The sequence below is a fragment of the Podarcis raffonei genome, chromosome 7, assembly GCF_027172205.1.
Source record: "Podarcis raffonei isolate rPodRaf1 chromosome 7, rPodRaf1.pri, whole genome shotgun sequence".
In the NCBI taxonomy this organism is placed as follows: domain Eukaryota; kingdom Metazoa; phylum Chordata; class Lepidosauria; order Squamata; family Lacertidae; genus Podarcis; species Podarcis raffonei.
In genome coordinates, this window is record NC_070608.1 from 40,884,381 (window position 1) to 40,899,615 (window position 15,235).

Below are 15,235 nucleotides of genomic sequence, written 5' to 3' on the forward strand. Positions count from 1 at the left end.
ATCTGCCTGCTCTTTTCAGCCACTTGTTAAGCATCTTTCTGAAGGCAGCTGACCCACTTTTCTGATATGAGACATAAATGCAAATCTATTTTGTCCAGAATAAGAGGTGGATGGTATACATGACTATTTTTACACATCACCATATGTAGTAAATAACTAACCTCTTTGGTTTACATGTAGGCAGTTGCAATGTGTGGTGTAAGTGGAATGTACTGAGTGACTTTCACCATATTGTGGATTTCCGTAGAAATGCCTGCGTCCTAGAGTAGCATAAAATGAATGCAATACTTACAGCATAGGTATAACCAAACCACTTGCAATGGCAGAGCCTGCTGTCAAGCAGGAAAGCAAGAAGTAGAATACAAGTGCCGTAAAAAGAGAAGCATATCCAAATTCCTCATGAGTTCCACGTCTGAATAAGTACGTGATTCCTCTCATCCCATTCTCAGCCAAGAGAGCAGCAGCTTTAAATGAGATTGGAAAGGTGGGAGGTGAGAGAAAGAACAAACAGAAGGGTTCTAATGTCCAGATAGTTTATCAAACAGGCTTCTGTGTGGAGTTACATCTGCACAGGTCTCAAAATTACTTTTTTCACAAAACCAATGTCTTAACTGTTCAATCTCAATTGGCAACTGTAAACCACAATTAAGGACATGTAAGTTGTTCAGATCCATCCCTTGCTACCTTCCCTTCCCCTCTCTACTTCCATGCCACCTTCTGTTTTTTCCATTGTCTATTATAGATTAGAAGGATGATGTGGAGGAGACCTGTCTAGCTTTGCTTTTGCTTGTTAAACTCTACAGAGCACCAAGGGCACTGATGCTGGTGGATCATTGTGACTGTGGTTGCTGTTTGCTATGCCACATCTTCCAACTCAAGATTCATTGGGCAGGTAGGCAAGGCAAGTCCTTTTAGTATTGCTGCCTATCCACCTAAGCTATCATGTCCTGTGACCAAAGTCCTAAATAGGGCTGAGCTACCAAAGTCTCTAGAAAAGTGTAGAAGAGCATAACACGGTTAAGAAGCATCTGATCTCCTTGAATGCCTCAGAAACTGTTTCTGGTTTGTTATTCACAGACAACCCCAAGTAACAGTGAAATCAAAGACTTTGGTCAAATTGTGTTCTGGAGAGAAACAGCATAGTTGGAGAAATGCAGTTACATGAATGCTGGTCATTCCTATTCCTAGTTCTACTCCCCACCCACCCTCCTGCATACCTTCATTAAAGGTTTGGTTGGAATAGTTCGCTCCATCTGGTCCAGTCTGGATTGTTCCCAGGGGACAGTTATATTCTGAAATGTGCCACATAGACTGGCTTATACTTGAAAATTCAAAAATAAAAGAAACAACATTGTATTCATGAGTAGAATACATACTGCAATAGGGGGTTCAGACATACTACATGTTTTGAATAACATGTGAGGCAGAGCAAGCAGACTGGGCCAGTCATCACCATCCTTGATAGACATATCTTCCTCCCAGATCCAAATGCAACAGAGGAGCATGTAAGTGCAGAGAACACTATATGCACCCGATCTGTATTCTCCCTTTCATAATCCTCACCCAATCTGTATTCTCCCTTTCATAAAGGGAAAGTACACATGCAGAGCCCCATAACACACCAACTAAATACAAGAAAGGTGTATTTAAGCCCTTGAAAGATCTAATATCAAAGTTCAACATCCAGCAAAGACCAGTTAGGGGTGGGATTAGCCTATGTGGACCCACAACTCCCCCTCACATGTTCTTTCAACACATGTGTGAGCATCTGAAGTCCTCAATATCTCTCCAAAATATTTATTGGGATGGAGGCATGGATGGATGGATAGATGGGTGGATGGAATGGATGGATGGAAATGTTTCCTTTCCTGGGCTCCCACATTCAAGCAAATTGTTGGTCTAGCACCAGCAACTTATGAAGTTGCACTTAAGCTTCATGAATTCTGAAACTGAAGAAGCCAGTGGCACTTATAAAGATGCCTGCATTTCTCTTTTCACTACTTACTTTTCTGGCTTAGTAGATGGTTCAAATTCTGGCAGGTTCTTGACTGGAGTACAGTGAAAGAAATATGGCAAGTAGACCGTTGCAGTAATGGTCAAAACCTATACATGTTTTTAAAAATATGTAAGAGAGAAATGTTGAATATAAAATAAACACATTTACCCTTATACACCCACAAGTTCATGTTCATATAAGAAAGGTGTATTTAAGCTCTTGAAAGATCTAATAGCAAAGTTCACAATCCAGCAATCCATGACTAGAATTCTGGCTTCTTTTGTACTGGTTTTAGGATTGGAAATGTATGTGGTTGTCTTCCGTTAGTTACTGGAACATTTCTTCAAGATATCTAGCATTCCTACTTGTTTACCGCTGAATCAGAAAAAAAATGTCAGTTTGTCTGCAGATTGATGTTGGTTCTGATTCAGTGGTAAAAAGAAGGTTTTCCCAGGGTAAGCAATGGAACAGATGAAAAGCTGCTTGAACCTGCCCTTAAAAAGCACAGGACAAGCAGATAACCTTTCAGACCTTTACTTTCTAGGTACAAGACAAGTGGAAGTGTGGGTGAGCCCTAACGCTGTGCAGAATCGAGCTAGCCATGATTGTTGTGGTCCTGCCACAACATGCTAAAGCATGCAGGGACTGAAGCCACATTACTCCAAAGCAAGAGACAGTTCACTGGACCCACTGCCCACTTTCCCACCTTCCTACAGTAGGCAATAGGTACCTGTAATAAGTGTTCTATGTTTTAAGTATATTGCACAGGAGAATTAACAGGTGCATGATGTCTGTCCACCTTCTCTTGCTGCTTGGCTAGGGAAGGAACTATGAGGAAGCTAAAGAGGGTAGGTGAGTATGGTGGGTTTGATCTGTGTGCAAGAACTCTCCCCAAATGCTTCTTTTGTGCCTTGACCCATATTTTTCAAGAGCATCCAAACAATAGACAGTGTTGCTCATTATGCAAGGACTTGCCTATTCTATAAACACTCATTTTGCCAGTAATATTTACCATGTGTGACCTACTGAGTTTTCACATGGTGGTGAGAGCAGTCAGTCAATCAGAGGAGAAATGTGTGAGTGTATTGAAGAACTATAAGGGGAAATTCCTTAATTACAAAAGAAATGATTAAAGTCAGGCCAAGAAGCATAGATGCTGACCTGGAATCCCACGAACTTATGCTTCAAAGATCCCTGCACTCAGAATCCTTATTCATGCATCAACTGCATTTGCCAATCTCCATTCTTAAGCAAAAATTCTAATGCAAGCTTTGTTGTTTTGTTTTAAACTTTTTGAAGTAATCTTTCCATGTTATTGTTTTTTGTTTGTTGTTATGGTGTGTATTGTTGCATTTTTATATTGTAAACCAGCCTGTGATCTTTAAACGAAGGACAGTATAGAAATTAAATAAATGCTACTAATAATAATAATAATGTTCCAATAGTTAATTAAGTTAGTTGTTATAAAAAATACAGTGAAGAAATAATCTTTTATTTATTGCATGGAAGGACCTCTCATTTCATAGCCTAGAGATCAGCAGCTTCTTAGCAGGAAGGTACTCAGAGTTACCTTGTTTCTTATCTGTTTTATTTCCATATATGTGGGTCCCTAACCCCAAAGTCTCTGTTTAAATTTGTATGCATGTGATAAGATCAAAATATGTCTGAACAGCTGAACATAAATTTATGAATTATGGATATATTCCCAAACAATGTATTATGTAGCAATATCAACAATAACTGTTGTAAATTACAATCCTAACCTGATTGTTAATGACTAGACTTCTGCATTATTCAGAAAGACTGGAAAATATTGGTAGGAGATAGATTCAGGGCCTCTGAGTATCTGCTGTTATTCTGCCAGTTCTATGTGGCAACTTAGCACCTTCCATTGTTCTAGTAACCTTTATGTTTTCAGACTTAGGTCTTAATTCTAGCTAGCACAGTTGTAACTTTGGAACACTTGGCAAAACACCATTAAGTACTTACAAGAACCAGCACAGATTCTAAGAGCTTAGCTGTTTTTCTGAGGGATGTTTTTGGAATTGTGTTGAAGAACCACATGCGTAATCTATTAATTCTTATATTCAGAAAAACAAAAAGAGCTCCTAAAAGTCCTCCAAGTATTCCAAGGAAAATGGCTGGAACGAAGGCCAACACACTCATGTCCAGTAAGTTCTTAACCTGCATTGAAGAGAAAAGAAACAATATGTTCTGTTAATTTTGCCATTTTAGTTGACATACAGCAGCCACTCTGTTAAAAGAGGTGTGATACAACAACTCAAAAAAAGAAGAAGCAGAAATTAGATGTAGAAAATGCAGGTTGTACTTGTAATAGCTTATGGATCATAGCCAAGGACCTCATGCCAGATTCTTTATTTTATCTGATGCTGTCTTCTACCTTTAGTTTTGCATAAAACCAGAATAAGCTTGGAATAGGCTACTGGATGGGCTGGCCTGCTTTGCTGGATGTGCCAGTTATTATTTAAGAACCAACAGCATGTTTTCCCTTGAAATTATAAGCTTTGCCAGTGCCTCCCAAAGAACTTGTCATGCTGTATATATCCTTGAGGTTTCTCTATCAAGGAAATCTTTTCAGACATCGAGTTGCTTTAATCAATTTTATTCCTGTTGTAGTTCTTTAATTTCATAGAATCATAGAATTGTAGAGTTGGACAGGATCCCAAGGATTCATGACAGATGGCCATCTAACCTCTGCTTAAAAACCTCCAAGCAAGAAGAGTCCACAACCTCTTGAGAGAGAATATTCTGCTGTCAAACAGTTCTTACTGTCAGAATTTTCTCCATATGTTTAGTCGGAATCTCCTTTATTATAACTTGAAGCCAATTGGTTCGAGTCCTACCCTACAATGCTTGTTCCCTCTTCCATGTGACAGCCTTTGAGATAATTGAAGATGGCTATCATATATCCTCTCAGCTTCCTCTTTTCTAGGCTAAACATACCCAGCTCTTTTCATTGTTCCTCCTAAAGCTTGGTTTCCAGACCCCTGATCAACTTGGTTGCCCACCTCTGCACACATTCCAGCATGTCAACATCCCTCTCAAATTGTGGTGCCCAAAATTGGACAGTATTCCAGGTATGGTCTGGCCAAGGCATAATAGAGCGGTACTATTACTTCCCTTGATCTGGACACTATACTTCTGTTGATGCAGCCTAGAAAAGCATTAGCATTTTTTGCTACTGTATCACAATCTAGAACTCTTCTTTAATTCCATGGCAAGCTCATTGCTTCTTGATTCATTTTACTTCCTATATGTCCCTAAGAAGCAGGGGATCCCCAGGGACATATTTTTAAATCTCAGAAACTGTTGTGGGCACCACAAAATACCCATTTCATAGAATGACAATACTCAGAAGCCACCTCCCCTAAAACAGGCAAAACACAAACCCCAAATAAGTACAGTAACAGCTAAAACTACCAAGTCTCCAAAAAGGGGGGACATTTAAAAAATGGAAGAAAGGGAGACTTGGTGGGTGCCAAGGGCAACATGGTGTCCCTATGTACCATGTTGGGGACTCTAGCCTTACAGAGACTGCTGGGTACTTTAGTACAGTAGACTACATTGTTGACCTTCTGAACGTCCTAACAGCAGATGTACGTCTTCTACAGGTCTGTAAAACCAGCAGAGCCTTACTAAACATTTGCACTGCTCTCCATCAAACACATGCATACCAACAGAAATGATTTTTAAAAGGATGTAAGTAATCCCATACAATCCTACTTCCCTAAAACAGAAGCACTTGCTCATTTGCTTATAACTTGTATTTCCCGGCTCAGGATTGGGTTTTGGGGCTGGCATATGCCAGAAACAATTTCATCTGGCTTCCAGTGGCTCCAGGAACAGATGTACTGATGGAGTGCTCAGCCAGCATATCTGGAGAGTTGTGCCAGTGAATAAGCAACAGCAGTGGCATATTGGGTGTTGCACCAGATATAGGGAGCTTCCACCATATCCTATAGCAGGGGTGTGGAACCTCTTTCAGCTTGTGGGCTGTATTCCTTCTGGGCAAACTTATGTGGTTCATATGTCAACGCTGTGTGGGGCCAGAGGTAGAAAGTGGGTGGAGCGGTAATTAACTTTGTTCCGCAGCACTGCCCTATAGCTACTTGGCTGGCATACCTCCAGCAAAGAGTCGCCCCTTGATTCTGCTACATATAGCTTTCTCCAAAAGAAAAAAAGAACCTGCATGATATAACTGAAGCTGAACCATAAGCTATTACAAGTGAAATATGCATTTAATAATAATAATAATAATAATAATAATAATAATAATAATAATAATTTATTATTTATACCCCGCCCATCTGGCTGGGCCTCCCCAGCCACTCTGGGCAGCTTCCATAGAAACCAAAAATATAGTAAAATGTCACATGTTAAAAACGTCCCTGAACAGGGCTGCCTTAAGATGTCTTCTGAATGTCAGGTAGTTGTTTATCGCTTTGACATCTGCTGGAAGGGCGTTCCACAGGGCGGGCGCCACTACCGAGAAGGCCCTCTGCCTGGTTCCCTGTAGCTTTGCTTCTCGCAATGAAGGAACCGCCAGAAGGCCCTCGGCGCTGGACCTCAGCGTCCAGGCAGAATGATGGGGGTGGAGACGCTCCTTCAGGTATACTGGACCGAGGCCGTTTAGGGCTTTAAAGGTCAGCACCAACACTTTGAATTGTGCTCGGAAACATACTGGGAGCCAATGTAGGCCTTTCAAGACCGGTGTTATATGGTCTCGGCGGCCGCTCCCAGTCACCAGTCTAGCTGCCGCATTCTGGATTAGTTGTAGTTTCCGAGTCACCTTCAAAGGTAGCCCCACGTAGAGTGCATTGCAGTAGTCCAAGCGGGAGATAACCAGAGCATGCACCACTCTGGCGAGACAGTCCGCAGGCAGATAGGGTCTCAGCCTACGTACCAGATGGAGCTGGTAAACAGCTGCCCTGGACACAGATTTGACCTGTGCCTCCATGGACAGCTGTGAGTCCAAAATGACTCCCAGGCTGCGCACCTGGTCCTTCAGGGGCACAGTTACCCCATTCAGGACCAGGGAACCCTCCACACCTGCCCGCCTCCTGTTCCCCAAAAACAGTACTTCTGTCTTGTCAGGATTCAACCTCAATCTGTTAGCCTCCATCCATCCTCCAACCGCCTCCAGACACTCACACAGGACCTTCACCGCCTTCACTGGTTCTGATTTAAAAGAGAGGTAGAGCTGGGTATCATCCGCATACTGATGAACACCCAGCCCAAACCTCCTGATGATCTCTCCCAGCGGCTGCATGTAAATGTTGAAAAGCATGGGAGAGAGGACAGAACCCTGAGGCACCCCACAAGTGAGAGCCCAGGGGTCTGAACACTCATCCCCCACCACCACTTTCTGAACACGGCCCAGGAGGAAGGAGCGGAACCACTGTATGACAGTGCCCCCAGCTCCCAGCCCCTTAAGACGGTCCAGAAAGATGTTATGGTCGATGGTATCAAATGCCGCTGAGAGATCCAGCAGAACTAGGAAACAGCTCTCACCTTTGTCCCTAGCCCGCCGGAGATCATCAACCAGTGCGACCAAGGCAGTTTCAGTCCCATGATGAGGCCTGAATCCCAACTGGAAGGGATCCAAATGGTCCGCTTCTTCCAGGCGTGCCTGGAGTTGTTCAGCAACCACTCGTTGAATCACCTTGCCCAAGAATGGAAGATTTGAGACTGGGCGATAGTTGGCCATCGTGGCCGCATCTAAAGATGGTTTTTTTAAGAAGCGGTTTAATAACCGCCTCTTTCAGCGGGTCTGGGAAGGCTCCCTCACGGAGGGAAGCATTCACCACCCCACGATAATTTATTTTTGTCTTCTAACATGTTTCTTCTAACACAGTGTGCATTGCATTTGCAGCATGAGTTCATAAGATTTATATTGGTTCATAGTTGAACTACAAGATGAACTTCACTTTGTTCTGAGTAGTAGCAAGTTGTGCTGCTTGGTCCTATGCACGCTTATTCCCAGGTTAAGTGTGCATAGTACTGCAGAATTTATAAATAATAAATTCAAACTTCCATAAAATCCTACCCTTGGAAAATCAAGGGTCTTAAGTCTTCTTTACAGTGCTATGTTCAGCATAAACTGAAGAAAATAAATGTTTGGGTTTTTTTCTTGAAAGACATAACCCACAAGCTCTCTGCTCAGAGTTTGGCCATAAAACATGAAAGCAGTCAGATTTCCCTGGAGCCCCACACTAAATGAAATGAAAGCATTTGATTATCTAGCCTTGCTGGCAAGCAAAAAAAACAGTGAAGCCGTTGTAGAAACCACATTGGCAACAGTTCCTCCAGGAGAGTGGGAGACAAAATCAATTGCTCTTTTGTAAAATATCCTAAATAAACTTATAAAGGACTATAAACTGTAACTCAAGGCGGAAGTCATTATAATCCACTGTATTGTTCTATATGACAATTGCGGCAAAGTGGTTTTTCTTCATGTTGAGTAAAAACTTCCTCAAAGGAAGATGTTCCATAAACCAAACCAGGTGCCACTACCAACAAGTACCTGTTTCTGATCATAGATGCACAAGTGGTATATCCACAATGTAAGCCACAATCCTGTATCTGTTCTGTTGTTTCCTATAAAATGCTGCATTTTGACATGTTTTCACCCAAACCAGTTTTAATCCAAACTGGGGGGAGGGGGAGGCCTAGTTGAGTTTTAAACTGGTAATGTGTACACAGCCCCAAAATGAGCTAACTAGGGTTTTAAATACCCTTGAAAAGGTGTTTTCTTGCAAGACCCTTTCCAGAGAGAGCAAGTTCTCTCCCCCACCGTATACCACCTGTCTCTTCACCTAAACAAGGCAAGTGCAAAAAGAACGTTGCTTTCTCTGCAAAGAGTTGCACAAGGGAAATACCCTTGGAAAGAAAAGGCTACACAGCTTGAAATGTGTCAAACAGCTTTCTAAAAATAAAGTGAGTCTTGACTTCTACAGCACCTTTGGACATCTTCCGTTCATTTTTGTCTGTAACAGTGGCTAATAGCTCTGGTAACCAGGGCCCTGGTGGAGGGTGACATAATAGCTTCTTTTGGAAATATCTCCCAAGCATGTAGTTAAGTCTAAGCTAAGCTGTTGGTCTGATCGGACACAGTAGAACTGCTTGTGTTTATGTCTGGCAAATCCATGAGTGATCTTTTTTGCTATCAATATTAAGTTAATAGATATTATAAAGTACCAAAGGTATGCTGGCCTACATTCTTTTATTGAACTATCCACGAAAGAACAGCAGTTCTTTGTAAATGCTATCTGATAAAAATGAATTGTTCACAAATGTGGCATTATTAGGCTAACTTTCCTACGGCAGGTGTTGTAATACAATCCAAAGTTTTAACTCTCTTTTCATTATATCTGCCAAGGTCTGTGTCCCTTTGTTACAGTAAGGTGGCTTAGCACAAATCCAGAAGGCAGGAGTTTGTGCCAGTTTTATCCTGTCTAGCCAGAGGAGAATTATCTTCTCAGGTTAACAGCACTTAAAAGTTACTTCAGTGGGCAAAACAATGTGTCAAGTATCATTATCCTACATATATGTGAAAACTGAAGATGCCAAGGACCACAGTTTATTGGTCAATTGCTTACCCTCTGCCTGTCCTTGGCCCTAGAATGTAACATTAAAATTACTCGTTTTGAACATACTTTTGTTATTTGTTATGCCTGCAGAAACTTTGTTTGCTCCAGTATGGAAACCATGCCATTGATGTGCCAAAATATTTATGCAAGTTACTAAAACTAACTTGTTTTATTTATTTATTTATTTATTTATTTATTTATTTATTTTCTATACAGCCCTTCATATGAGGGTCACAGGTCAGTTCATGGGTGTAGCCAGGATTTTTGTTAGGGGGGGCAGGACTTTTGTTAAGGGACAGAACTTACGTGATTGGTCAGTTAGTTAAGTATTCCTATTGTTTCACTTGATTGGGGTGGGGGCAGCTGCCCCTCCCTGCCCCTCCTTGACTACGCCCATAGGGCAGTTTACAACCAAAACACTTTCTGCTCCAAAATTGAGCCTAAACCTCAATTGAAATTGAAAATCAGTTTCCTTCAAGTGTGCCTGGATCTGGTCTGCGACCACCTGCTCAAGAACCTTCCCCAAGGAGGGAAGATTGGCAACTGGTCGATAATTACTTTGATTTTCCCAATCCAGTGAGGGTTTCTTAAGGAATGATTTTACTACTGCCTCCTTCAAACAGGCAGGGACCATTCACTCTCACAAGGAGGCATAAATCACCTCCCTGGCCCAGCTAGTTTTTATCAGCCAAGAGGGGCAAGGGTCCAGAGCACAAGTGGTCACCCTGACCAATTCAAGCACCTTGCCCACATTCTTGAGGCTTAAGAATTGAAACTTATCTAACAACATTGGACTAGACAGTGCTCTGGACACATAATGATGATGTCATTGTAATACCTTTTGCAAAAAATAAATAAATGAGTAGCTAGTCCCTAAATTGCTCAGGAGGACCTTCTTGGACAGGTAAGTGTGTTTCCATGAGCCTATTTCTTAAGAGTTTTCCCTCCCTCCTACCCACTTTTCATTACATCCACATTCAATAATATTTGCTAAATTCCCTTATCATACATCTGGTTGAGGATCAGATGAGAAAGAACATGAGTCCACAAAGGAATACTAAAGAAGAGCCTGCAAGAAATCATATGAGATAAAGAATTCAAACATGAAATGGAAAACTATATTGGTACTTCTAGTCAGTTTTTAGGATTGTTTAAAGCACTGCTATAAAACAAGATTGTTCTGCAAAAGGTTTCTCTCACTCAGTTCTCTCCGTAAGTCTCCAACCTTGCCAAGAACACCGATATTATGAAGGTATTACTTGTCCCCAACTATGCTTCACCTCAATCTTTGTTTGGATTACTCTCCAGTTTATAAAACAGTCTCCTGTGTTTTATGGCATATTCACACGAGAAGTATGAAGTGGCATATGCCTTAAATCAGTCGAAACTGTGGGCTTTCCCATATTAAGATCCACATATGGAGCAAGCAAGTTAAGAGAGGGTCAAAGGCACATTGTAGGAACTTCCTTATTTTAAAGAAATCAGTTTCAAAGTGGGGAAATATAGAAGGGAGAAGCAGCCTGGGTTCCCCACACATGATTTCCCCCCAAAAAAAATTTGCCTTGAAGCTGTTTCCTGTTCTGCAGGGTTCCAAAGATGCATCTGCTCCTGCCCAGAGTATTCACTAAAACCAAGATGAATGTTACCCATGATCTTCTGATATTGTCCTGGTGATAATGGGGAGGCAGGAGCCATCTGCTAACAATTCAAGACACTGAGTTATAGCCAGCTAAGTTTTAGTCAGGGTAGACCCATTGAAATTAATGGCCCTAAGTTAGTCATGTTCATTCATTTGAATGGGTCTGCTCTGAGTACAATTAGCATTGGATACCACTCACTGTTCTTAATCTTTAAAGCTCTTTATAGCCTTAGACATGCACACCTAACAGAATGATTTATTCCCACCTGATCTGGTGCCCTGTTCAGTGTTCTATCATTGTTGGAGGTCAAGTCAACCTCAGCAAAGATTTGAGTTTATGGGGGGGGGTGATTGTTCAGGGTTGTGGAATGGCCTTCCATAGAAAGTTAACTTGTGATCATTTTCAGAATAATGTTTTTATGTTGTAAACTACCCTATGATCTTCAGATGAAGTGTTGTATATAAATTTAATTTTAAAAAAATGTTAAGGAGTCTGCAAGGTTTTTTTTATTCAGGATGGTGTTTGGGAGCTGAAATCAATTGAGCTGGGTGTTTATTACTGCTGTTTTAGATGTTCAACTTGTTTGTAATTCTGTTTTTATGGAATTTTAATTATTATTCTTAAAAAAAATATAAGCAGAACCTGCTGGATCAGGCCAATGACCCATCTAGTCCAGCATCCTGTTCTCACAGTGGCCAACCAGATGCCAATGGGAAGCCTGCAAGCAGGACCTGAGCAAAAAAGCCCTCTCCCCTCCTGTGGTTACCAGCAACTGGTATTTAAAAGCATTGCTGCCTCTGACTGTAGAGCCAGAGCACAGTCATCATGGCTAGTTGCTACTGATAGCCTTATCCTCCATGAATTTGTCTAATCTACTTTCAGAGCCATTCAAATTGGGGATTGCTGCTGCCTCTTATGGGAGCAAATTCTTCTGTTTAACTATGTCAGGGGTCAGCAATCTTTTTCAGCCGTAGGCCGGTCCACCAACTCTCAGACCGTGTGGTGGGCCACGCTATATTTTGAAGGAAAACAATGAACAAATTCCTATGCCCCACAAATAACCTAGAGATGCATTTTAAATAAAAGCACACATTCTACTCATGTAAAAACACGCTGATTCCCGAACCATCCGCAGGCTGGATTGCGAAGGCGATTGGGCCGCATCCGGCCCACGGGCCTTAGGTTGCCTACCCCTGAACTATGTGCTGCATGGAGAAGTACTTTCTTTTGCTTGCCTGAATCCTGCAACATTCAATTTCATTGGATGACAATGAGTTCTAGTGTTATGAGAAGGGAAGGGAAGCTTTTCTTCCATCCACTTTGTCCAGGTCACTCATAAATTTATACACGTCTATCAGACCACCTCTTATTCACCTTTTCTCTAAACTTTAAAAAGCCCCCAATGTGGCAGCTTTTCCTCATAGGATAAGCAACCTTGAACATAAGGTGAAGTGGAATATGAATATTTTAAATAAACAGGCACAGCGAAATACACATGTGGCCTTGGCTTAATTTAGTGTGGATGTAGTACATACCCAAAATAAAATCCTCATCTCTGCTTTGAAAAATCCAAATTGGCCCCTGTAAACAAACCCACAGAGAGAAGAGGAGATGAGATCTGTGGTGAAGGCAGCCGTCATGCAGCAGAAGAAGGTTTGCCAGGCCAGCTTGATATCCCAGAAAGAGGCCACCTCCTCCAGTGTGAACAGAAGTCCACCCACTGGAGCATGGAACACAGAGGCAATCCCTGCTCCAGCACCAGCTGTAACAAAATTCCTCCTGTAACAGGTGAGGGGAGAGGAGAGAATAGAGTTTCAGGATAATCCCATTACTTTTGATAAGATATACTCTTCATCTTTAGTTACAGGTAGGTAGCCATGTTGGTCTGCCGTAGTCGAAACAAAATAAAAAAATTCCTTCCAGTAGCACCATAGAGACCAACTAAGTTTGCTACTGGAAGGATTTTTTTTATTTTGTTTCTTCATCTTTAGTTCTAATAATAATAATAATAATAATAATAATAATAATAATAATAATTTATTATTTATACCCCGCTGTTATGTACTGAGTTGAATAGGATCCAAACTGCAGCAGTCTGATTGGTCCTAGAACAATAGGATCCAAAAGGCAGCAGTCTGATTGGTCCTAGAACAATAGGATTCAGAATGCAGCAGTCTGATTGGTCCTAGAACAATGCAGCAGTATGATTGGTTGGCAGGAACTACCCAATCATGCTCCAGATAGAAGTGAATCCACAACCTGATTGGCTTACAGTAGAATTCCGGAATTAGCCAATCATGTGCAGCCCATTGTGTAAATAATGTATATAAAGCAGATACTTTGAGGGGACTTTCACCACTATGAGCTGAATAAAGAGCATGAAATCACTTCGCGACTCTGAGTATATTTCACTGGCGACGAGGATGGGATCCCGCTGAGCTGACTGCCACACACAGCACCGCAGCACCGCCACCTGCCACACCGCTGCCTCGCACCGTGTTCCAGGCTTCAGCTCCGGGACTCAGAATGGCAACCGACAACAGCTTCTCGCCATTCAACCCAGCATCTGGAGACTGGGAAGCGTACGCCTCCCGTTTCACCTTCCTCCTAGAAGCCAAAGGGGTCACCGACGAAGAAGACGCCAAGAAGAGGGCGATATTCTTCAGCGTCTGCGGAGAGGAGACGTTTGAAATCGCCCGGGCTCTCCTTGCGCCTGAAGACGTCGCTACTGTTCCATACAAAACAATAATGGAACAGCTGAAGGGGCACTTTTCGCCGCAGCCCTCAGTGGTGGCTCGTCGAAATGCCTTCTACGCAAAGCGGCAAGCCCCTGGGGAAACCATAACTGGGTTTGTGACCTCTCTCCGCCAAGCCGCCCGGTTCTGCAACTTATCAGAGCTGGAGAACATGCTTCGTGACCGCCTCGTCGGTGACCTGAAGGATGAGAAGCTGCAACGATGCCTCTACGCTAAGAAGGACCTAACGTTCCAGGTCGCTCTGGAGGAGGCCCTGGCAACGGAAGCTGCCGAGAGGTCGACGCAAGAGGCACGGCCGAGCCAGCTGTCCCAACCGAGGGTCCACCACGAAGACCTCACCGACGACTCAGGATCCGACAGGGAGGAGGTGCACCGAGTACAGCAGTGCACTCAAGCAGCCCACAAACCACAGCTGCCTCGACGAGAAGGAGGGAACTGCGCAAGCTGTGGAGAAAGTCACGAGAGGAGGACCTGCCGTTTCCACAACGCAGAGTGCAGGCAGTGCAGAAAATTGGGACACATCGCCCGGGTGTGTCGGGCTCGGCCCACCCGACGCCAGGCATCAGATGACCAATCCAAGAGCCCCAGGTCCCGGGGCCCAACGCACCAAGGCAACTCGACAGAGCTCACGGACTTCCAGGTATACCAGTTGCCCCACCCCAACGTAGAGAAAATTTATGTTGACGTACAGATAGAGGGGGCCCCATGCCGCATGGAGCTTGACACGGGTTCAACTCTATCCATAATCTCGGCAAGGACCTTAAGGAAACTGTGTCCTACTGGGGGTCCCAAACTCAGGCCGGCCCCATTCACCCTCCGGGACTTCCAAAAACGTAAGGTCCCCACAATGGGGGTGGGGACCTTCAGGGTGCAATACCGAGGGCGGACGCGGCAACTGGACTTGCTTGTGGTCAAGGGCCCCTACATTAGCTTACTGGGATTGGCATGGTTTGGACCACTGGGGCTAGCCGTCACCGGGGTGAACCACACTAGCTTACAAGTGGACGTGGACGCCATATGCAAGGAATTTCCGGGGGTTTTCGATGGGAAATTGGGACAGTATGCAGGCCCCCCCATTGCTCTACAGCTTGACCCCGCAGTACGACCGGTCAGGCTCAAGGCCCGCCGGGTCCCGTTCGCCCTGAAACCCTGTATAGACGAGGAATTGGACCGGCTCGTGGAGCAAGGAGTGCTGGAGCCGGTGCCTAATGCCCCCTGGGAAACCCCAATCGT

The 15,235-nt window shown here is 43.3% G+C and overlaps 1 protein-coding gene across 1 annotated transcript in view; it reads right to left on the reverse strand.

The window, feature by feature from the left end:
• The window catches only part of LOC128417492 (chloride channel protein C-like), a 70,769-nt gene that overhangs the window by 40,498 nt on the left and 15,036 nt on the right, over nt 1–15,235 (reverse strand). Inside the window, exons 6-10 of the mRNA XM_053396204.1 lie at nt 12,782–13,025; nt 3,986–4,180; nt 2,006–2,103; nt 1,218–1,321; nt 293–464 (exon numbers count right to left, since the gene is read on the reverse strand). Coding sequence (XP_053252179.1) covers nt 293–464; nt 1,218–1,321; nt 2,006–2,103; nt 3,986–4,180; nt 12,782–13,025 — 813 coding nt within the window. The remainder of the gene's footprint in view (nt 1–292; nt 465–1,217; nt 1,322–2,005; nt 2,104–3,985; nt 4,181–12,781; nt 13,026–15,235) is intronic.